Here is a 24,703-nt window from a genome sequence, read left to right on the forward strand (position 1 = left end):
ATGGGGAAATGTTTCTCCTGGGGTCTTTACTGGGGAGTGCCTCCTGGAAATTCAGTTCTGTTGGCTGGGGGTGGGGTGGGGTGGGGGTGGTTCTCTTGTGAGTTTCATTCCTGTTAGATGATTCAGGCGTTGAAAAATACCAAAATCCTACAGCTGGCTCTTCTGAAGTTTCCAGCCGATAGGAGATGGGAAATGACTGTGAAGTAGTGTGACAACCTCTGTTGTTGCAGTAGCTACACGTTCCCGTGGGGACCAGAGGCTTGATTTTGTGGCAGTCCCCAGGACCAGGAAACTGAGGGTCACTTCTCTCATTTGGAAATTTAGGGCCATAGAAGAAAGTTCCCGATTTCATTCCAGGCTAGAGAGGAAATGTTGAGGCAATGCTTGGGTCATTGGTGCCCACTTTTTTCTTAAATTTTCTTGCCACTGTTTCCCCCTGCCTCTCCAGTCCATCTGCCAAAGAGAAGGGGGGACGTTTGGGAGACACCTCACTTTTTTTGAGTGCTAGTTGTGTGCCAGGAACTGTGCTCTGTGATGCCTTATTTAATCTTCACTACAAGCCTTCAGGGGAAGTATTCTTTGCCTATATTTTGAAACAGCATTCTTGGGATATAGTTTATATATCATACAATTCACCCATTTAATGTGTACCATTCAGTGGTTTTTAGTCTATTCCCAGGGCTGTGCAAACATCAGCACGGTTTTTAGAACGTTTTCATCGTCCCAGAAGGAACTCTGTACTCTTGAGCTGCCACCTCCTCCTCTCACCCCACGCCCATGCCCTCGGCCCTAAGCAACCCCTCATCTACTTTCATTCTCTATAGATTTCCTCCTGTTCTGGACATTTCATATGAATGGAATCATACAATATGTGCTCTTTTTGCCTTATTTTTACACACTGAAAGGTACAATGCCAGGTGTGTTCAGAGAGGTGAGGCAACCTGTCAGGGTACACACGGCTGGGGAAAAGCAGAGCTCTGACTGACCCTAGCCTTTCTAGAGCCTGAGGGAGGCAGAGGCCATTAGAATTGTCAAAAGAGCTGATCTGCAGGGTAAAGGGGAGGGGTAGTGCGTGGGGGTCCCGGTTACTTCCAACAGGGAGTTTGGGGTGTTCATCTCAGTCTTTCTTGTGACATTCTCCCCCCCTTCCCACCCTGTAGATGCCCCAAGAAAGCCCAGCATAGACGGCTTCTCATCTGATTCCTGGCTGGAGATGGAGGAGGAGTCCTGTGAGCAGCAGCCCCAGGAGGAGGAGAAGGAGGGGGAGGGGGAGGAAGAGGAGGAGGGTGCAGATAAGACGCCCAAAGCTCCCACCGATGGCCCTGCCTCGCCCGGCAGCACCCCCTCCGAGGACCCCGAGGCCCCCGGGAAGAAGCCCAAAGCCCCTGCCATGCGGTTCCTCAAAAGGACTTTGTCGAATGAGTCAGAAGACAGCGTGAAGTCCACCACGGTGCCCATAGACTACCCCAAGACGCCCACCGGCTCTCCCGCCACCGAGGTCTCTGCCAAATGGACCCACCTCACCGAGTTTGAACTGAAGGGCCTGAAAGCTCTGGTGGAGAAACTTGAATCCCTCCCGGAGAACAAAAAGTGTGTTCCTGAGGGCATCGAGGACCCCCAGGCACTCCTGGAGGGTGTGAAGGTGGGCAGGGGGTCACCTCGGGCTGGGCAGCTGAGGAGGGCCGGGCAGGTTCCTGAGGGCAGCTCAGCTCCGGGGGGCTTGGTGCAGACTGTCCTGGGGGTACGTCCATGTGCGGAGAGGGGCCTTTGGTCTAAGCAAGCCCATCTAGGGTGTCCCAGCAGAGGCCACTGTTGAAACTTGCAGGGGGATCTCATGGTGGAAGCTGGCTCTGCAGTTGACAACGAACTTTCTCTCAGGACTTGTTGAAAATCTGAGGCTTCAAGGGAAGTAGGCGTTACTGCCGACAGTGCACCGGTGGTGCTGTTGTTGGGCCTGGGGACAGACTCCTCCATCCTGGTCAGGAAGACTTGCTGCTCTGGGCTGGCTTCCCCCGGAGCATGCTTCTGTTTCATGTGAGCAGGTTGTACATCCTGATCGTCTTGTAGGTAGCCAGTTAAGAGCCACCTGGCCACCCAGGATTCAGAGGTCTCCAAGTAGAGCCTAATTATTGAGCAAACTCATTGAGCACCAGCTGTGTTGGCCATGGGGGAACGGGAAGCAGGCAGATAAAGAAATCAGGAGGGAATTCCTTGGTGGTCCAGTGGTTAGGAATTGGTGCTTTCACTGCTGTGGCCCGGGTTCAATTCCTGGTTGAGAACTAAGATCCTGCAAGCCGTGCAGTGTGGCCAAAAACAAACAAACAAAAAAGGAATTAGGAGACAGGGAATTGAGTGCCACAGTGTGTACCCAGGGCATGGGAGTGGTGTGAGGGGACACTTACTGGCCACACCAGGGGCCAGGGCTCTGGGACAGTTATGCAGTGAGGATTTGAGTTGGGCCTTAGAGACTGCGTAGGAGTCCTCCAGATGGGGAAGGATGTTCTAGGCAGAATGCAAATGTGCAATGTATTTAAGAAACAGAAAATACATTGGGAGGCCTTGTCTTGTGGTAATCATAACATTTGTTGAAAGCTTAGCACCTGCCAGGTACCAGTGCTAGGGAAGTGGTAGGTACCCATATCATCTGCACTTAACCAATGATGAAGTAGACTTAGGGAGGTTAAGGGACATGCCTGAGGTGACAGAGCAGGTAGATAGTAGGGCTGGGATGAAGCCTCCAGAGTGCCTGTGTGGATATCACTACTTGAAACTAACTGTCTCCTGTCTCAGCATTGGTAAGGCTTTTTGATGTGAGGCCTCAGAGACATTTGGGCTTCCTTCTCCAATGTCTGATTCTCAAGACATTGGAATCCAGCTGCCTGTTGTGGTTGGAAACTGAATTTGTCTCTTCTTTAATGGCTGCAGACTCAACCGAGGACTTAATTAGTTCATTTGTATATTTGTTTGTTTAGAAAACATTGTGTCAGGCCCTGGAATCTAGAAATATTAAGACTGTTCTGCTGCCCTTGAGGTGTTCAGTGATCAGGCACTGAACTCTTGGGGTCTAGTGGAGGGGAGACCTGGGGCCCAATCAGGTAGCTTAACAGGTACCACCAGCAGAGGGAACTGGTGTACAGGATCTTTAATCCAGGTTATGTCTTACTTTATATAGCAGGTGTACCCACTATAGGTACCACAAAATTAAAATCTTATAATCTGGGAAATTGCCAGGTACAAGAACAATGTCCCGACAAAACAAATCTTTACTTTCAAATAGGTCTTTTTCATTGACTGTTTTGGAGGTTGCTGACCTCTCTTGAGAGTTTTGTGAAAATACGCTTATACACACAAAATTTTGTGTGCAATATCAGGGGGTCTTGGACTCCTGAGCCTATTCCTGGACCTCAGAATAAGAACCTCTAATCTTGTGGAATGGAGTTTTTGGGTTTCCTAAAGGAAATATTGGGTTTCCTAAAGGAAACCTTAGACTTCTGTCATGTGGCTACTTTTTTCTTCCAAGATCCTATAAAGTGAAAGCAAGCTATTTTCATCAATAATAAAATCACTAATAGCATTAAGTTTCCAAAATGTTGTAAATGAGTTAAAAAAAAACTTTCATCTGAAGAGGAAATGTTGTTCTGTGCTTGTGAAGAGCCTTTTTTACTTTGTTATGTTTATGTGCAGTGTTCCTGGTTGGTCAGATTTCTTTCTAGGGATAGGACTCAGACCCTTGTATCCCTCACCTGTACCCACCTGATCGACCTCTGAGACTGGATTCAGCCTAGGCCCCGTGATGGTGTGAAGGAGGCCTAGGGTAGGGGCTTAGACAAATTTCAAGGATCCCAGTCTGCATCCTCCCCAACCGCCACCATGGGGTTCAGTGGCAGCTCATGATAATATGTGGTAATGAATCTCAATTACTGTCTGTTGTTGTAGATCTTTTTCATATATAAACTCATTTAAACCTCCTAGCAATCCTCTGTGGTACTTTTGTTACCCCCATTTTACAGATGAGAAAATTGAGGTACAGATAGGTTAAGTAACTTGCCCAAGGCCACACATACTGGTCGATGGGGGAGTCCATGCGCTCACACACTAGACTGCTTTTTTGGCCGCTATAGAGAAAGTGATTTTCTCTCTTCTCAGAGGTGACTCTGAATTTAGGGGGAAGGTAATAAGGTGACTGTTTGGACTTCCTTTACAGAACAAGCAACAGATCTGTTTGGTCCTGGGACTAAAGTTGTAAATTGGCAGTCCCAGGGCCAAATCCAGCCTCTAGGCATTGCATTTGGCCTGTATAGTATTGAACATATTTTTGTAATTACTTGCTAACATTAAAAAATCAGGAGAATAAATTAAAGAAAAGTCAAGAAAGTTATATAAAATATCCTGGCTATCCTGGCTCATGTTCCTGACTGGCTACAAGCAGCAGGAAGTGAGTAGCAGGTGATCTCATACACCCCAGTCCCCACCACTCCCTATTGTCTCCCTAATGTCTACTTACCATTTGGCTTACACATCTCTTTTTAGTATAATCTAACCATTTAGCTTACTTATTGAACTTACCTGTCTCCAGAGATATCTATGGTCTTGAGCCTTGTCTGAGGAGGGCCTTTTTCAGGCTAAAGAGCTTGTAAGCTGGGTGGACAGGTCTCCTTAGAGCCCCATGAAAATTGGAGCCTCTGCTAGCACCTCTGAGTGCTGTGTGGCCTGTATGGGGGAAGTGGACAACTCGTCTTTTCCAGAGTAGGTAGATAGAGCTACTTCCTTGCTCCCTGGCCAGGCCATTAGCCCCAGTCCCTCCCAGTCCCTGGAGACCCAGAGGAGATTTTGAACCCAAGACTGGCCTCTAGAGTGAGTGTTGTCCCAGAAGGCGAGCAGCTTCCTCCTGGCTGCACGCTTAGGTCCCTTCGTTCACTCTTCTCAGATGTTGGGGTTTCTTTTACACTGGCTAAGAACTAAAAGTCAGCTCAGGAATGTGGGTCCAAGACAGAATTCTTAGCCGATGCCCACTGCCTCCACTACCGTTGAGTGATTTGTGTTTCTCACCAGTGGTGGTTCACCCTTGACGGTTGATCAGTTATGATCTTTGGCTTGTGTTGCAAAAAGATGATGTCTTTTTTCCTTCTCTCTCTTTCTCTGGGACCTGAGAGATTGCTGCTAATGGTGGCTCACGGTAACCAGAGCCCCTGGGATTAGAGACAGTCCCCAAAGTAAGTCAGTCTCCAGATGGCTAGGTTTTAGGTTTCATCAGAAACCTATTTTTTCCTTTCATTTGTAATGTATGGTTTTGGTTTTTTAAAAAAAATTATTTATTTATTTTTGGTTGCGTTGTGTCTTCATTGCTACGTGGGCTGTCTCTAGTTTTGGTGAGCGGAGGCTACTCTTCGTTGTGGTGCGCGGGCGTCTCATTGTGGAGGCTTCTCTTTGTTGCAGAGCACGGGCTCTAGGCATGCGGGCTCAGTAGTTGTGGCTCGCGGGCTCTAGAACGCAGGCTCAGTAGTCGTGGTGCACGGGCTTAGTTGCTCTGCGGCATGTGGGGTCTTCCCGGACCAGGGCTCGAACCTGTGTCCCCTGCATTGTCAGGCGGATTCTTTTGTTTTGTTTTGCGGTACGCGGGCCTCTCACTGCTGTGGCCTCTCCCGTTGCGGAGCACAGGCTCCGGACGCAGAGGCTCAGCGGCCGTGGCTCACGGGCCCAGCCGCTCCGCGGCATGTGCCCAGGGGACCGGGGCATGAACCCGTGTCTCCTGCCTCGGCAAGCGGACTCTCAACCACTGCGCCACCAGGGAAGCCCCTGTCAGGCGGATTCTTAACCACTGTACCACCAGGGAAATCCCTATGTTTTTTAATTGCGGTAAATTATATACAACATTTATCGTATTCATTAGTTAATTAATTATAATTACCAGATCACCAGTTTAGAATCTTGAAGGAAGAAACATTTACCATTTTAACCATTTTTTTTTTTTTTTTTTTTTTTTTTTTTTTGCGGTACACGGGCCTCTCGCTGTTGTGGCCCCTCCCATTGCGGAGCACAGGCTCCGGACGCGCAGGCTCAGCCGCCATGGCTCACAGGCCCAGCCGCTCCGCAGCATGTGGGATCTTCCCGGACCAGGGCACGAACCCGTGTCCCCTGCATCGGCAGGCGGACTCTCAACCACTGCGCCACCAGGGAAGCCCCATTTTAACCATTTTAAAGTGTACAGTTTAGTGGTATTAAGTACATTCACAATACTGTGCAACCACCACCTCTATCTAGTTCAGAACTTTTTCATCACCTGAGGCAGAACCTTGTACCCATCAGCAGTCTCCATTTCCCCCTCCCCCACAGTCTGCTTTCTGTCTTTATGGATTTACTGATTCTGGATATTTCATCTATTTAAGAGTTTTAAGTGTAGGGAGTTACCTGGTGGTCCAGTAGTTAGGATTCAGGGCTTTCACTGCTGTGGCCTGCGTTCAGTCCCTGTTGGGGAACTGAGATCCTGCAAGCTGCGTGATGTGGCCAAAAGAAAAAAAAAGAGTTTTAAGTGCAATGTTGTTAAATGATCAGTGTAAAAAAAAAATAAATAAATAAACATTATAGGCTAGAGGATAGAAAATGTCCCCTTCCTCAATTCTCACATCCTGGAAAATAACCTTTGTTAATCACTTACTGAATGTACTTCTGGAGCTTTCCCCTCACTCCCATGTACACAAACATATATAAATTTGTTTTTAATTAGTTCATACTTGCTTTTGTCCCTTAAAGCTTGCTTTTTTGTGTCTGTTTCTATAGGTCTAGTTTACTCTTTTTTGTGGGCAGGACTTTTGAAAGTTGAGTTTTTCCTTGCAGCCATGCTAATGAGAATACCTCAGTGACCCTATGGTTTAAGCAAGACCAAGTGAGCTCAGTCGGACCTTGAAAACTTGACTGGGAGTGGGGGGGGTCTTGATTTAGATTCAAGTCAAAATGACCATCTACTTTTTTGCTTTTTGACAGGAAAGGAGATGCCAGCATCCTGTAAAAATCTAAGAAAGCCATTTCCTTCCCCATCTTTGTGAAACCCTTTGGGATTTGGCATTAAGGTGCCTTAAGTGACTCCCTTCTTTTAAGACAATTATTCTGTGGAGAGTGCAGGATACTGGCTTGTGCGTAATGGCAAAAACAAGAAATCAGGACACGAGAGATGCTTGAATTCAATTTCAGTTTCTGTTCTTAGCTATTTGCTGTGTGGCCTTGGGCAAGTCATACCACCTTTCTGTTTACCTGTATGTAAATCTAAGATATTAGACTAAACGTGCTTTGTCCTTTCAGGGATCAGATTCTGTTGGTTCCTTGGCCATTCTTAAGTGTATAACTGATTGAAATCTGAGTATTCTCACTGTAAAATGGGGATAATAACAGGGACCTAGGTCACTGAATTATTTTGTGGGACAATGAGGTAATGAACACTTAGCTCTCCTAGTAAGTCCTTGGAGAAAAATTAGGTATGCTTAGGTAATGGGCAAAGGAGAGTCAGACTGGCTTTGACCAGCTCCCCACCCTTCCCATGCTCTTTCACCACCTTTCAGCTTCCCCCATCCCTGTTTTAGGTTAGCGATTACCGTCTGTATTAGTTTCCTAAAGCTGCTGTAACAAAGTACCACAAACTGGCTTAAAACAACAGAAGTTTATTGTCTCACAGTTCTGGAAGTCGGAAGTCTGAAATCAAGGCAATGCTCACTCTGAAGGCTCTGGGGGAGGATCTTTCCTTGTCTCTTCCAGTTTTTCTTGGTTGCTGGCAATCCTTGGAGCTCCTTGGCTTGTAGCTACAACCCTCCAGTCTCTGCCACAGTCTTTACATTGGCACTCTGTGTTGTCTGTGTGTTTCTTTGTGTCTTCTCTTCTCATAAGGATAATGTCTGGATTAGGGCCCACTCTAATCCAGTATGACCCATTTCCCAATAAGGTCACATTATGAGGTTTTAGATGCACTTGAATTTTGAGGGGCTTACTATTCAGTTCATTTTTTTCCCCTTTTATCTCTTGGATTGGCAATCATTAATCGGTGGACAAAGTAATTCCTAGTGAGATGGGAGTTACCCTGCATGCTGTCCCTCCTAGAGGAGTCTATACTTTCAGCTAGAACTCCAGAGAGCTGAGGCTCCTGATGGGAGGGTAGGAGGGCATGAGGCCATTTCTCTAATCATTTGTACATGACTTGAAAATAACCAGATGCATTACAAGGTTGTGAAGGCTTGGGCCTAAGTGCGCAGTGACCACCGAGATAGGAAGTGGGAGGGTCTTTGTCAGATATACATTTGCAAGGTGATTCTGCAGCTGTCCTTGTTAATTAAGATAATGCCAGGCTCTCTTTCCTATCATTCCATGCTCTTCTGGCTGCCAGAGTGTCAGCCAGGGGTGGAAATGCCAGCTCACTATAGACAGCCACCTTTCTTATTGCATGGAATTATGGGGCCTCACAGAATTATGGGACTGATGGAATTGTGAGGCCACATGGAATTGTGGGCCTGCATGGAATTATGGGGCTGTATGGAATTATGGGACTGCATAGAATTATGAGCCACATAGAATTGTGGGGCAGAATGGAATTAGGGGGCTGGAAGAGACAGTGAGGGACCACTGCTTTCAGATGTTACTTAAAAAAAAACACAAAACCCACTAAAAAAGAGATCAATTGTATTGTTCTTTCATTAAAACCCAAATAGGAAAGAAAATAATGCTAAATTAAGAGTACATCACCCAAACAAGTGTTATCTTTTAAGACTAAAGGTTGTGGAGCCAGGCTGACTCCCCTGTACCATCCATTAACCAGCTGACTGCTCTGGGGGAATGCAGTAAAATGGGGATAGTAAGAATCATGCCTCATCGAATTAGTGAGGGGACGTGGATAAAGAAAGAAAGCCTTAGCACAGGGCCTTTAAGTGCTCAGTGAGCTAGAGCTGATATTATTTCAGACACCGTGGAGTGAGAACAGGCCCATTTAGGGTCAAGTGTGAGAGTCTGTGAAACCCATGACTGTGAAAGGAAGGTGTGTACAGCTTTTCTCCCTTGGGATCATCAGGTCTGGACCCCAGAACACACCTGCTTATCTAAGTTGCCCTTTCTGGGTCTTGCTCTTTTGCAAAACAGTGAGGCGTAGAGCCCAGACCTCCAGCACTGTCAGCTTTTTAAAAATCTTCACACCCCTCCTGCTTCAGAGGAGCCAAAAGGCGGGAAGCCAGTGGGAGGGCTGCAGCCTGGCTTTCTCACACCCTGAGGATGACCCAGAGCATAGAAAACAGGGAGCAACCAGATTCAGCCTGGCCAGGGGGGTCAGGCCTCCAGAATTCACCAAGGCTCTTCTACTGGGGGCTGCATGTAATATTGAGCCCTGTGTTTGGTATTTTTGCTGGGCTGTGAGTGGATAGAGGGTTGATACAGGGGTGAATCCTGTTACCTAAGGAGCCAAACAAGGTACGTGTTATTCTGAGTCTGCTGCTGGTACCACCTCAGGAGAACGAAGGAGAGCAGTGAGGGGCCAGAGATCTGAGTTCTAGACACCTGTGCAAACTCTAGACTTGGAAAGTGGGTGGGTTGATCCATGCCACTTGGGGTTCCTTTTAGCCTAAAACTGACTTCTGGGTCCCTGAATCACATTTTTATCCCCACTAGTTATATAGCTAAATCAGCTTTTAAACTGCCCTTCAAAATTAAATAAACTTAAAATTTTTTCCCTATGCTTAGAACTTGTTAAATGGATGAATTCTGCAAACAGAGGATGGGGACTGTGTATCCCAACAGGAAATATGGCATAAGCCAAAAGGGATCGGCTGACATTTGTTGAGCATTTTCCACATGCCAAACACCTTCCATGTATTATGTTGCTGGCAAGGTGGGGACTGTTATTATTCCATTTCTTAGATGGGAAACTGAGACTCAGAGAGATGTGACTCGCCCAAATCATGTAGCTAATAAGCTTTTTTTTTTAAAAAAAATTTTTATTTATTTTATTATTTCTTTTGGCTGCACCAGGTCTTAGTTGTGGCATGCGGGATCTTTAGTTGCAGCTTGCGAACCCTTAGTTGCAGCATGCATGCGAGATCTAGTTCCCTGACCAGGGATCGAACCCAGGCCCCCTGCATTGGGAGTGCGGAGTCTTACCCACTGGCCCACCTGGGGAATCCCGTTAATAAGCTTTTGATCATGATGCACTATGGCAAGTGTGGTCTGTTAGTTTCCCGTGACTGCCATAACAAATGACCACAAACTTGGTGGACTGAAACAACAGAAATTTATTCTCTAACAGTTCCAGAGGCCGGAAGTCAGAAGTCAAGGTGTTGGCAGGGCTGTCCTCCCTTGGAAGGCTCTGGGGAGGATCCTCCCTTGTTCTTCCAGCTGCTGGGGGTTCCTGGTGTTCCTTAGCTTGTGGCTGTGTCACTCCAGTCTCTGCCTCTGTCTTCCCATGGCCTTCTTCCTTATGTCTGTTTGAATCTCCCTCTCCGTTCTCTTATAAAGACACCAGTCGTTGGATTTAGGGTGGACCCTAAATCCAGGATTATTTCATCTCGAGATTCTTAACTAATTATATCTGCAAAGCCTTTTTTCCCCCCCCGGAGTAAGGTCACATTCACAGGTACCAGGGATTAGGACTTGAACATAGCTTTTTTTTTTTTTAATCTTTTTTTTTTTTTCTTGGCCACACCATGAGGCTTGTGGGTTCTTAGTTCCCCGACCAGGGGTTGAACCCGCAGTGAAAGCACGGAGTCCTAACCACTGGACTGCCAGGGAATTCCCTGAACATAGCTTTTTGCGAGACACAGTTCAGCCCAGTACAGATGGGTTTTTACAGGCAGGCACAAGATGGTTGGGCTGGAGTGGAGGCAGGGATCTTGGGAGACCTAAGGTGCATTGATGCCTGGTTGCAGGGGTCCTTACCTCTGGCCAGGAGGGACCCCTGAGACTGCTGGGTTCCCTACAACAGCAGCGCGAGCTGCTCTATGCCATGTTACTCTCCCTCTACTGGCCTGTGGTTGGTGATTCTTTCCTGATACCTGCTTCTGCTTTATTGTCACAGTGTTGGTATTTTTAGTCACAGTTATAGATGGAGTTTCTAATTATTAATGCCCCATTCTGGGGAGCAGTGGGGCCTGAATCCAGTGTTAACTGATAAAGCTCTTTGAGAGAAGTTGGCATAAGGAGGAGCAGAGGCCCAGCACATCCATTGTCTGTGGTTATCTTGTTAAGTCAAAAGCAGGGCAGTTTGCATCAGAAAGGGCCTGGTGGCCCCAGTCTTTCTCTTATAGAAAGCCTGCCCTATTCATTCCTACTCAGAAGGGTTGTATGGTATAACCCAGAGTGCTGGGCTGTTACAGGCACCCAGGCTTCCTAGTCTCTGCTTCCAAGAGCCCCAGGGAGTGTATAAATGCTAGCAGAGCCCAGGGAAGACAGTGACAAGATTCCCTCCCTTCAGCACAATTTATTTCTCAGAGAGAAAATCTCCAATTAGAATAATCTCTTCCTGCAGCCTGTCACATACAGAAGAAAAATACTTCCCTGTGGGCCAGAGGCCAGAGTGCCCCCTGGTGGCCACTGACAGCCACACATGGAGAGGAACTCTGCTTCCTTCAGGAAGTGTGTGTATGAGCTCCGAGACTCAAGGATACTTGGCGAGGTCTCTTTATTAATTTTAATTATTATTTATCATTATGTATTAATTATTAATAATACTTATGCCTTCAGTAATAGTTTTTTAAGGGTTTTTTAAAAATTTAATTAATTTATTTTGGCTGTGTTGGGTCTTCGTTGCTGTGCACGGGTTTTTTATTGCGGTGGCTTCTCTTGTTGTGGGGCACAGGCTCTAGGCACGCGGGCTTCAGTAGTTGTGGTGCACGGGCTTAGTTGCTCCGTGGCATGTGGGATCTTCCCAGACCAGGGCTTGAACCCGTGTCCCCTGCATTGGCAGGCGGATTCTTAACCACTGCACCACCAGGGAAGTCCCCAGTAATAGCTTTTTTAACCAGCCATTCCTCTAAAGAGGCCTTACTTCAATGCTTGTGAGTTACTGACACCAACTCTGATACTGAAATGACAGGAAATCTTGAGACAATTCAGAAGGAAACTCAAAGCAAACCAAGGCAAGTGGGCATTATTTTCAGTCACATGCAGAGCAGTGTTTGTAAACTGGTCACCCATGGCCCAGGCCAGCCCACAGATATATGTGGCTCACAGTGTTTTTTTTTGAAATTTTCAGTCAGTTGCCAACATTTGAAATTGGAGAGATTTTGTTTTATTTTATTTTTAAGATTTTTTTTTTTTGATGTGGACCATTTTTAAAGTCTTTATTGAATTTGTTACAATATTGCTTCTGTTTTTTTTTTATGTTTTGGTGTTTTGGCTGCGTGGCATGTGGGATCTTAGCTCCCCGACCAGGGATCGAACTTGCACTTCCTGCATTGGAAGGTGAAGTCTTAACCACTGGACCACCAGGGAAGTCCTGAAATTGGAGAGATTTTAAATAAAACTCTGTATCTTTGATTTCTTCTGAAAAACCAGAGATCTGGTAGGGTTCATTTCCACAGGAGATTAATAAGTTGAAATTGAGAAGCATTTGCCGTCTTTAAACTGGGCACGTGGTCTCTAGTTTGCCATACGCTGCACTACTGTCTATCACTCTAAGAGTCCATTTATATTTTCCTGCTTGGTTCCTGGAGGCATTTGAGTTTGTTACCCCCCAGCATAGAGTTTGAGATTGGGATAAGGGGGCAGAAAATCCTGTGGAAGTCCTCTGCCCCCCAACCATAGGGTAAGATATATGTATATAGCTTTGGCTAGACATGGAGCATCTTCCTGAAAAGCTTTTTTCTTAATGATTGGTGTGTGTCGGGGGCAGGAAACATTATTTTTAGAAGAAAACAAACCCTGATGTATTGTGGAGGAGGGTGTGAAATTCATATGGGTTATTAAGAACTATGAAATGTCAACAAAATTTCATTCCTGTGCAGGCCCACTTTGGTCACACGAGCCTCTTCTGTGATGGGGGGGATGTTTCAGAAAGGCTTTATAAAGGTGTTAGTGGCTGAATGGTGTTAGTTAGTCCCTCTGTCTGTTTTGCAAGGAATAGGTGGGGATGATTCACTTCTGTATTTGTGAGTCGAATGGTAAATATGAGCCCAGATTGTCTCTTGGGTGTCTTTTTTTTTTTTTTAAATTATTTATTTATCATTTTTGGCTGCATCAGGTCTTAGTTTCGGCAAGTGGGCTCTTTGTTGTGGCGCGGGCTCTTCGTTGCAGCACACGGGCTTCTCTCTAGTTGTGACGCGCGGATTCCAGAGCACATGGGCTCTGTAGTTGGGCACGCAGGCTCTCTAGTTGAGGCACGCAGGCTTAGTCGCCATGCAGCATGTGAGATCTTAGTTCCCTGACCAGGGAGCGAACCTGCGTCCCCTGCACTGGAAGCCAGATTCTTTTTTTTTTTTTTTTTAAATAAATTTATTTTATTTATTTATTTTTGGTTGTGTTGGGTCTTCGCTGGGCGTGGGGGCTTTCTCTAGTTGCAGCGAACGGGGGCTACTCTTTGATGCGGTGCGCGAGCTTCTCATTGCGGTGGCTTCTCTTGTTGCAGAGCACGGGCTCTAGGCACTCGGGCTTCAGTACTTGTGGCACACGGGCTCAGTAGTTGTGGCACGCGGGCTCTAGAGCACAGGCTCAGTAGTTGTGGTGCGTGGGCTTAGTTGCTCCATGGCATGTGGGATCTTCCTGGACCAGGGCTCGGACCGTGTCCCCTGCACTGGCAGGCGGATTCTTAACCACTGTGCCACCAGGGAAGCCCAAGGAAGGCGAATTCTTTACCACTGGACCACCTGGGAAGTCTCCTAGGTATCTTTTTAATAGTGGGGTAGGGATCAGTTGGAGACATTGCTGACATGGTTTCCTGAGGCTTTATCACTCAGTGTTACTGGTTAGGTTCGTTGTCAGATGGACCAGGTCAATGCCAGTTTTCACCCACCTCTCAGCTGTGTGACCTTGGACTATATCACTGAACCTCTCTGAATTTTACTTTCTGCTTTTGTGAAATGGGGAGAATCAGCCCTACCCCACAGATAGGATTATTTTAATGTCTAGAGCAAGCACTCAACAAATGTTCCTAAGAATGGTCATAAAATCACATCCAGCTTCATAGCCTACAATCAAGGTGTAGATGTCACTGTTCTACTCCCAGGACACACAATAGGAAGCTGTGGCTTACCCGAGGTGACGCCGGTTGTAAGTTGTAGAACCTGAACCCAGATCTTCTGAGTCTAGAACTAGTGTTGTCCCAGGCAAAACAGCAGAAGTTTAACTAGTGAGATAGTATGTCCCCAATCTGTACTTTCTGGAACCTCTGAATCCATTCCTTAGGGAGGGACTGCCTTGCCCCACTCCTTTCTCCCCTTTTTAAAAATTGTGGTAAGATATACATAACATAACATTTATCATTTTAACCACCTTTAAGTGTTCAGTTCAGTGTCATTAAGTACATTTACATTGTTGTAGAACCATCACCATCCATCTCCAGAACTTTTTCATCTTCCCAAACTAAAACTCTGTATTCAGAAAAAAAATAAAATAAAAAAGTAAAAACACAAACAAGAAAAGCCCCTCTATATCCATTAAATAATAACTCCCCATTTCTCCCCTCCTCCAGCCCAGCAGGCACCCTTCTACTTTCCGCTTGTATGAATATACTGCTTTAGGGACCTCATATAAGTGGAATCATATGGTACTTGTCCTTTTGTGTCAGGCTTATTTCACTGAGCGTAATGTCCTCTAGGTTTATCCACGTTATAGCATGTGACAGAATTTCCTTCCTTTTTCAGGCTAAATAATATTCCATGGTATGTATATTATACATATTATTTATCCATTCATCCATCGGTGGACACTTGAGTTGTTTCTATCGTTTGGCTGGTTTTTGTTTTTCTTTTAATTTTTTTTTGATGTGGACCATTTTTAACGTCTTTATTGAACTTGTTACATTATTGCTTCTGTTTTATGTTTTGGTCTTTTGGCCATGAGGCATGTGGGATCTTAGCTCCTTGACCAGGGATCGAACCCACACCCCCTGCACTGGAAGGTGAAGTCTTAACCGCTGGACCACCAGGGAAGTGCCCTGTTTTGCTGCTGTGAACAGTGTTGATATGAACATGGCTCCCTTCCCTTTTTCAGAGATGGGCCGAATGATGCAATCGTTAAAGAGTCTTCACCCCTTACTGGCTGAGTGGTCTTGGACAATTCCCTTCATCCCTTAAGCCCTGCTTTTCTCATCTGCACTGTGGAAATGATGATAGTTCATCCCACAGGGTGGTCAGGAGGATTGGGTGAGAGCGTAGATATGAAACATTTAGTACGGTACCGGCCACAAAGCAAGCACTCAGTACTTCTTACTCTCATACGTTCATTCAACAGAACATGTGCCTGCTCTCCTCTTGACGTTGACAGTTACCCCTCACCTGGCTAGTCTCACCTACCCCAAGTGTTGACCAGGTGGGTAGAAGGCCGTGGGAATGACCCACTCAAGTGCAAGTTGTGAGAGGTACAATGTCCGCAGTGCATGTGAAAACCATAATGAAAGAACAAAGCTGATAAAAAGTTGGTTTGATTTTGTCATCATCAGGAACTGGCAATTCCAAACAATGTCAGTGATGAAATACTTCTTCCTCCAGGCACGATCCAGGGAGCGATCGTTGCCAATGCTCCCAGCCTTTGGTTGCCTCATACACTCCATGTGAATTCCACACCTGAGTTGCATTTTGTCTGTATACTTGTTTCCTTTCTGTTGTATTTCTTTTTTTTTTTTGCGGTACGCGGACCTCTCACTGTTGTGGCCTCTCTCATTGCGGAGCATAGGCTCTGGACGCGCAGGCTCAGTGGCCATGGCTCATGGGCCCAACTGCTCCGCGGCACGTGGGAGCTTCCCGGACCGGGGCACGAACCCGCGTCCCCTGCATCAGCAGGCGGACTCTCAACCACTGCGCCACCAGGGAAGCCCTGTATTTCTTTTAAAATATGCTGCATAGGTGTTAGAAAAATTGGCAACCTAACAATCCTGTTTTCCTTTATTGTAGCTGTTTCTACTGTCTGATAGGCATTTTAAAAATTATTTTTTATTAATAGACTTTATGTTTTAAAACAGTTTTATATTTTCAGAAAAATTCTGCAGATAGTACAGAGTTTCCACATAACCCCCACACTCAGTTTCCCCTGTTATTAACATCCTATGATAACAGCGTGCATTTATTACCTTTTTAATATATATATATAAATTTATTTATTTATTTATTTTTCGCTGCATTGGGTCTTCGTTACTCTGCACGGGCTTTATCTAGTTGTGGTGAGTGGGGGCTACTCTTCGTTGTGGTGCGCGGGCTTCTCATTGCGGTGGCTTCTCTTACTGCGGAGCACGGGCTCTAGAGCGCAAGCTTCAGTAGTTGTGGCACTTGAGCTCAGTAGTTGTGGCTCACGGGCTTAGTTGCTCTGCGGCATGTGGGATCTTCCCAGACCAGGGCTCGAACCCGTGTCCCCTGCATTGGCAGGCGGATTCGTAACCACTGCACCGTCAGGGAAGGCCCTGCGTTTGTTACTTCTAATGAACCAATACTGATACATTATTGTTAACTAAAGGCTATCGTTTATTCACATTTCCTCAATTTTTACCTAATGTCCTTTCTTCCTCCTTTTGTCTGCGATAGTTTCTCAGAGTTTGCTTGTTTTTGTCTCCCTGGACAGATTTAAGATGTACGGGTTAGGCATTTTGTAGAGTCCGTCTTCGGGGATTTGTGGCTTTATTTAAGTTATTTACTGGAGACTTACTGTAGGTTAGTCATTGTGGGAAGCTGGGGATATAGCAGTGAACCAAGACATTTTATAGATAGCATTTATAAATCATTGACATTGACTCTGGGACTTGGAGAAGGTTGTACATGCTGAGAATTGAACCCAGGCACCCCCAGAGGCCAAACTGTTGACCACGGTGTTGTTGGCCCCCTTCTGTGGGGAGAGGAAGGAGTTGTTCAGGTGGGTTTGAGGTAATAGGCACGTTTTAAAAATTTTTATTTATTCATTTTAAAAAATTATTTATTTTACTTTTTATTTTTACTTATTTATTTTTTTGCTGCCGCACAGCTTGTGGGATCTTAGTTCCCTGACCAGGGATCAAGCCCGTGCCACCTGCAGTGGAAGTGTGGAGTCTTAACCACTGGACCGCCAGGGAAGTCCCAACATTTTGAAAAATCGGGCAACCAAATGATGATCATAAAAGTAGGAAAATAAGTAGATAAGTTAGAAGTGAGTTAGAGTCTTTCTGGTGAAGATTTGGGAAAGTGAGTTAAAATCATCTTCACCTACATTTATCTTCTGAGCTCTTCTGCTCTTCCTGTTAAGTGCTACTGTGCAACTTACTCTGTTCTTAAATGTCTCTGCAGGAATGTTTTGTACAATCCAAAAATTAATGGTCGAGGTAGGCCAGTAACGAATAGGCCAGTAACATATCTGTGTCCATCCCTAAACACCTTTTTATGGCATGCTGTGGGTGCAGCCAAAAAACCCATGTGTGACATGGTCATGCGGCAGGTAGTCTGGTGCCAGAGAGCAGGGTTCAGGGGCTCTGTCCTCCTGGTCTGGGGCGGCATCAAAGTCCTTTGAGCATTTCTGAACCTTGGTTGCCTCACCAATAAGTTAGGGATGATTCAGTGGAGTGACATCTTACACCTTGATGAGATTCTAAAGTTAGCAGCACACAAGGCCAAAATCTGGTAGAGTCAGGATTACCCTGAAAAACCTTGAAACCACCCACAAAGGAGTGAACACAAAGTGCCTGTGTGGGAGACCCTCACACAGTCTGGCAGTATGTCCATCACAGCCCATTTTTCTGCCAGCACATGGCTAGCAGACTCCAAGCTTAGTCAGACCAGATTGAGTATCTACTTGTGTTTAGGGCCCTTGATACAAAAAACAATGACATGTCTTTACACACCAGGGTGAGAATACACATGGCTTGCCGACTGATGGAAAACCAGAGGCAGGGCTCATGGGTGAGACCTCGTGGTTGCTTTTGTTTCTCTGAGTACGTAGCTGAATTGTGTACATTAGAGGATCAGTTGGGTCACTGCCCAGCCCCCTCCGAGAGGACTTGGTAAGGATTAAATGAGGTTGGGTCCATGAGAGTCCCTGGAGCTCTGGACCAATGTTTGGTGTCAAAAGTATGATCAGTGAGTGATACATTCATGCAAGTCATAGGGAGGTATGTGATTTGCTTTTAAAAATTTTTTTGGAGAAGGGAATGTTCTGTGTTTTGTGGATGCTGGGGAAGCCTGGCTGCTTGGTTTCTATTGAGTGTGTGGGTGTTGGTGGAGTTGGGGGGACAGGCAGTGACTCTGCAGAGACTCTGCTGGGTAAGGTGCAGCCTCCAGCCCCCTTCAGAGACATCCCCTCTACCCTAGGCTAATATGGCTGCTTTGTTTTACCACAGAATGTCCTGAAGGAGCACGCGGATGACGACCCCAGTCTGGCCATCACTGGGGTTCCCGTAGTCACTTGGCCAAAGAAGACTCCAAAGGTAAGACACAGATCGCTCACAGCTGGGAGACCATAAATCCACTGCTTTTTCACATCTCCTGTAAGATGAATGTTGGCAGCCTTTCAGGGGAAATTCCTGGGAGAGGGCACCCCATTTAAGATGAATGGTGTTGATGAGTTGTTCATTGCAACTTTTTTTTTTTTAAAACGGATCATTTTCCCTAGCTGTGGAAACTGCAGGCACTGCCCCCTGGTGGTCACTCAGAAAACTGGGGAAGTGATGCCTCACCTTTCTTCCTTTCCTCCCCTCCTTTATTCTATATTTCCTTCCCTTGACCTCTAGCTGCTTTTTGGGCTGTTTTCTCCTCTTCTGAAAGTAGTTTTTTTCTCTTTCTAAATGGGTTGATGCTGGGGAATTCCCTGGCGGTCCAGTGGTTAGGACTCCGCGCTTCCACTGCAGGGGGCACGGGTTCGATCCCTGGTAGGGGAACTAAGATCCCACATGCCTTGCAGTGTGGCCAAAAAAAGAAAACAGGGTTGATGCTCACCATGAAAAATTTGATCAAACAGGAAAGGACAAAGATGCTGGGAAGAATAGTAGTGACGTCACTGAGAACTTACCAGGGGCAGGTTGCCTTGCCTAGTACTCTGCATCCCCTGTCTTATTTAGACTCCAGCAATCCTGTGGGATAGACACTTGTGATTTCTTTTACAGATGAGGAAACTGAAGCTTAAAAAGACGAAGTTACTTGTTAGGTTACTTGGCAGAGCCAAGGATGCAAAGGTCAGTCTAACAGCAGAGACCAAACTTTCAACCAGTGCCCTACCTCGGCTGCACCACTTTCTTGAGCAAGTTATATAAGCTCCCAGAACCTTACTTTCCTCATTTGTAAAAAGGGGTTATACCAGTACGTACTTCAAATGGTCATTGTGAGGACTAAACAAGATAAGGCATGCAGAGTCCGTAGGACAAGGGCTGATTCATGGTAAGTGCTCTAAGTGTCAGTTGTAACCTAAGCAGCCTTCCTGTTGATGGGTATTTTGCTAATTTCTGATTTTTTTACTATTATAAAAAACACTGAGAGGAACTTTCTAGATCTCTACTGTCCAAAAGGGTAGCCACTAGTCATATGTTGCTATTGAGCACTTGAAATAAGGCAAGCCCAAATTGAGAGGTGCTGTCAGTATAATATACACAATAGATTTCAAAGACTTAGTACAAAAAAGAACAGTGCACAACACCAATTTAATTTATTTATTTATTTATTTTTTGCGGTACGCGGGCCTCTCACTGTTGTGGCGTCTCCCGTTGGCGGAGCACAGGCTCCGGACGCGCAGGCTCAGCGGCCATGGCCCACGGGCCCAGCCGCTCCGCGCCATGTGGGATCTTCCCGGACCGGGGCACGAACCCGTGTCCCCTGCACCGGCAGGCGGACTCTCAGCCACTGCGCCACCAGGGAAGCCCTAATTTATTTTTTATATTGATTGCCTGTTGAAATTAGGGTTGCCAGATTTGAAAAGGAAGCCCATTTAAATTTGAATTTCAGGGCTTCCCTGGTCTTGCAGTGGTTAAGAATCCGCCTGCCAATGCAGGGGACACGGTTTGAGCCCTGGTCCGGGAAGATCCCACATGCTGCAGAGCAACTAAACTCGTGCACCACAACTACTGAGCCTGCGCTCTAGAGCCCACGAGCCACAACTACTGAACCCACGTGCCACAACTACTGAAGTCCGTTTGCCTAGAGCCTGTGCTTCGCAACAAGAGAAGCCACGACAGTGAGAAGTCTGCGCACTGCAACGAAGAGTAGCCCCCACTCGCTGTAACTAAAGAAAGCCCCCGCGCGGCAACAAAGACCCAAAACAGGCATAAAATAAATAAATAATAAATAAATTTATTAATTAATTTGAATTTCAGATAAACAGCAGATACCTTTTTTTACTATAAGTATATCCCATATAGTGCACGTGATATACTTATGCTAAAAAGAGTTTTTGTTCTTTATCTGAAATGTAATGGTGCATGCTGTATTTTTATTTGCTAAATCTGGCAACCCTAGTTGAAATGATCAAATTTTGGATATATTAAACAAAATGGATTATTAATATTCACTTCACCTGTTTCTTTTTACCTAGTAAAATGTGGCTTCAAAAAAATTTTAAAGTACATATGTGGCTCACATATTTCTATAGGACAGTGGTGTTCTGGGTTATTCATTTCACTTTTGTTTGATTATCTTCTTAGGGTATATTCTTTTTCTTGGCCACGCTGTGCGGCTTGTGGGATCTTAGTTCTCTGACAAGGGATTGAACCCGGGGCCACGGCAGTGACAGCACCGAGTCCTAACCACTGGACCGCCAGGGAACTCCCATTAGGGTATATTCCTAAATGTGGGATTGTTAATGGGGAAAGTATTTGTGGGTATTGAATCTAATTCTCTTTGAAGCTTAGTGGGAACTGAGGTGGCCATAGGAATGAAAAGGAGTTGCCTGCACATCTGCCTTTAGCTCCCCAATCTGTGGATGTTGAGTGGGGTTCTAGAGTTGACTTTCCCCTACATGGGCCATAAATAAATGTCATTTATCAGACCACAAACCATGCTTGCAGACACAGCAACTTGAAATAGCCCAGCCAGGTCCCATGGCTGCTTTGAACCTGCAGAGGAAACAGTGGCTTTGCCTTGCTACCGCCTGCTTCCCTCCTAGCTGAGGAATTGCTCCACAGGACGGATTAGGGTTTATAGAGGGCATGGGCTTGGCTTTTTTTTTTTTAATTTAAATTTTATTTATTTTTTTATACAGCAGGTTCTTCTTAGTTATCCATTTTATACATATTAGTATATACATGTCAATCCCAGTGTCCCAGTTCATCCCCCTACCCTTCCCCCCGCCACTTTCCCCACTTGGTGTCCATACGTTTGTTCTCTACATCTGAGAGCATGGGCTTTTAAAGAAACACACTTGCCACTACTCACTGTAGTCTCAGAATTAATGGAGGGGTCCAAACCAGCCTCTGGGGGAAATCACTTCAGGACCACAAATGTGCCCTGTCTGGAGTCACTTAGCCCACTCCTCAGGGGCTTCTAGGCATTTTTTTTAAAAAAAGAAAGCTCTGCCCCTTCTCCTCCCAAGGCCTGGAAACAGGAAGCTGGCTTCTGGTGGGAGTAGCCCTTATTTAAGATTCCCTTGGAGGACTGGTTTATAAGCACTGGTCTGTACATAAGTTGGGCGTGGATGGTATCAACACTGGTGGGAGAAACTGGAGGCCTTAGGCTGGTTGGGAGAGAGTGGGGGAGGGAGAAGTAAGAGCCTTTGACGTTTAACAGTGCTTGTGCGGTGCCAGGCTTTTTTTTTAGACACCTTATAATGAAACAAATAGAACTCACATACCTTACAGTTTTCCCACTTAAAGTGTACAATGAAATGTTTTTAGTATGTTGAAAATATTGAGAGTTGTGCAACCGACACCACAGTCTAATTTTGGAACGTTTTCATACCCCCTTAAAAGAAGCCCCATTAGCGGTCAGTTCCCACTCCCCCAAGCCGCGCCTCCCCCAGCTGCTGGAAACTTTGTCTCCATGGATTTGCCTATTCTGGACATTTCATATAAATAGAATTGTACAGTATGTGGCCTTTTGTGACTGACTTCTTTTACTTAGAAGAACGTTTTCAAGGTTCATCCAAGTTATATATCTTTCAGTATTTCATGCCTTTATAGGGTTGAATAATATTCCACTGTATGGATACACCACAGTCTGTTTAGTCATTCATCTGTCAATGGGCATTTGGGCTGTTTCTACCTTTTGACTATTGTGATTGATGATGCTATGAACATTCATGTACAGGTTTTTATGTGAACATATGTTTTCACTTCTCTTGGGTAGAAACCTAGGCATAGAATTGACTAGTCAGATGGTAGCTCTACATTGAAGTTTTTGAGGAACTGCCTGTTTCTCAAAGTGGCTGCAGCATTTTCTATTTCTCCCAGCAATTATAAGAGTTCCAGACTTCTCCACATCTTTGCCAACACCTATTATCTGTCTTTTTTTTTTCAAAAGCACATTCTCTGCATTCAAATACCTTATTCTTTTTTTTAAAATTACTAATTAATTTATTTTTGCTGTGTTGGGTCTTTGTTTCTGTGCGAGGGCTTTCTCCAGTTGTGGCAAGTGGGGGCTACTCTTCACTATTGCGGCCTCTCTCGCTGGGGAGCACAGGCTCCAGACATGCAGGCTCAGTACTTGTGGCTCACAGGCCCAGCCGCTCCGGGGCATGCGGGATCCTCCTAGACCAGGGCTTGAACCTGTGTCTCCTGCATTAGCAGGCAGATTCTCAACCACTGCGCCACCAGGGAAGCCCTATCTGTCTTTTTGATTAGAGCCATGCAAGCACAATCATTTTCTTTTTAATTTAGTTAGTTTTCTATAAATTATTTGAAGTTTATTGTATGAGTTTGCAAGGGCCGCTGTGACAACGTATCTCAGACTGAGTGGCTTAAATGACAGAATATTAATTTTCTCACCGGTCTGGAGGCCAAAAGTCTGAGATCACGGTGTTAGTTGGCAGGATGTATTCCTTTCTTTCTTTCTTTCTTTCTTTCTTTCTTTCTTTCTTTCTTTATTTCTTCCTTCCTTCCTTCCTTCCTCCCTCCCTCCCTCCCTCCCTCCCTCCCTCCCTTCCTTCCTTCCTTCCTTCCTTCCTTCCTTCCTTTCCTCCCTCCCTCCCTCCCTTCCTCCCTACCTCCCTTCCTTCTGTCTTTTTTTCTTTCATAGAGCTGAAGAGTCTTTTTTTTAAAAAATTATTTATTTATTTATTTATGGCTGTGTTGGGTCTTCGTTGCTGTGCGTGGGCTTTCTCTAGTTGTGGCGAGCGGAGGCTACTCTTCGTTGCGGTGTGCAGGCTTCTCATTGTGGTGGCTTCTCTTGTTGAGGAGCATGGGCTCTAGACACATGGGCTTCAGTAGTTGTGGCACGTGGGCTCAGTAGTTGTGGTACGTGGGCTCAGTAGTTGTGGCTTGTGGGCTCTAGAGCTCAGGCTCCGTAGTTGTGGCACATGGGCTTAGTTGCTCTGTGGCATGTGGTATCTTCCCGGACCAGAGCTCGAACCCATGTCCCCTGAATTGGCAGGCAGATTCTTAACCACTGCGCCACCAGGGAAGCCCGGCAGGATGTATTTCTTCTGAGGACTCTTTCCTTGGCTTGTAGATGGCTGTTGTCTCTGTGTCTTCACACGGTCTTCCCTTTGTGTGTGTCCTAATCTCCCCTTCTTATAAGGACACCAGTCATAGTGAATTTGGGCTCACCCTAACGACCCCATTTTAACTTAGTTACCTCATTAAAGACCTGTCTCCAAATACAGTCACATTCTGAGGTGCTGGGGGTTCAGACTTCAACATATGGATTTTGGGAGGACACAATTTAAGCCCATAACATGTATTATAAATTATACAAAAAGGAATAAATAACATAATAATGAATACCATGACTCCCCCCTGCCCCGACTCAGCTCTAGAAATAAATTATTGCCAGTATAACCAGAACCCCCCTGGGTATTCCTTCTAAATGTATGCAACAGTTTTTAGATTTTATTTAATTCTTACATCGAGGCTGGGAGGGGGTTAGGATTGTCTTCATGATACAGCTGAAACTGGGGACTCAGAGAGGTAGGCTGGTAAGCCTGGGGCCACACAGCTTGTGAATCTAAGGTGTTCATCCCCAGATGTGTCCCTGCGCCTGAGGAACTCAATGAAACGTGGTGGAGGGCAGGGGGAGGGGAGGCTGGCTGCTATATTTATGCATTTCCTGGCTGGTGGGGTTAAAAAGTTAACAGGAAGGGAAGAAGTAAGTAAACGACTGACTGCCTGGGCCGCCCGGGGTCTCTTGATTCCCAGGTTTGCAGTCGGCTTCCTCCCAATTTGATGCAGGTTGGGTTGAAAGATCAAGGGTGCTCATTGAGGCTGTCAGGATGCAAAGTCGGGATCGGTACTGGGTCTGGCTCAGGTTACTTAAGCAATTAATGCTAAATGATGATTAGCAAGAAATGCTTTGATCTCCCACCTTGCCTCCCGGAGAAGAAAGTCCCTTTCTGGAACTGATTAGGTGCCGTTAGGTCATTTCTGATGTGGTGTCTTTCAAATCAAAGATGCTACTGAATCACCCTCTGTCACAGTTCCCCTGATTGGCCGTTTTCC

The 24,703-nt window shown here is 45.8% G+C and overlaps 1 protein-coding gene across 25 annotated transcripts in view; it reads left to right on the plus strand.

Annotated features, from left to right (window-relative positions):
- Positions 1-24,703, plus strand: part of KDM2B (lysine demethylase 2B) — a 122,557-nt gene that overhangs the window by 52,441 nt on the left and 45,413 nt on the right. For all 25 annotated transcript variants that reach the window (XM_073790043.1, XM_033836854.2, XM_033836859.2 and 22 more), the window contains 2 exons: positions 1,161-1,642; positions 18,470-18,556. In XM_073790043.1, the coding sequence (XP_073646144.1) occupies positions 1,161-1,642; positions 18,470-18,556 (569 nt within the window). The remainder of the gene's footprint in view (positions 1-1,160; positions 1,643-18,469; positions 18,557-24,703) is intronic.

This window comes from Tursiops truncatus, chromosome 13 (genome assembly GCF_011762595.2).
Source record: "Tursiops truncatus isolate mTurTru1 chromosome 13, mTurTru1.mat.Y, whole genome shotgun sequence".
Lineage (NCBI taxonomy): Eukaryota > Metazoa > Chordata > Mammalia > Artiodactyla > Delphinidae > Tursiops > Tursiops truncatus.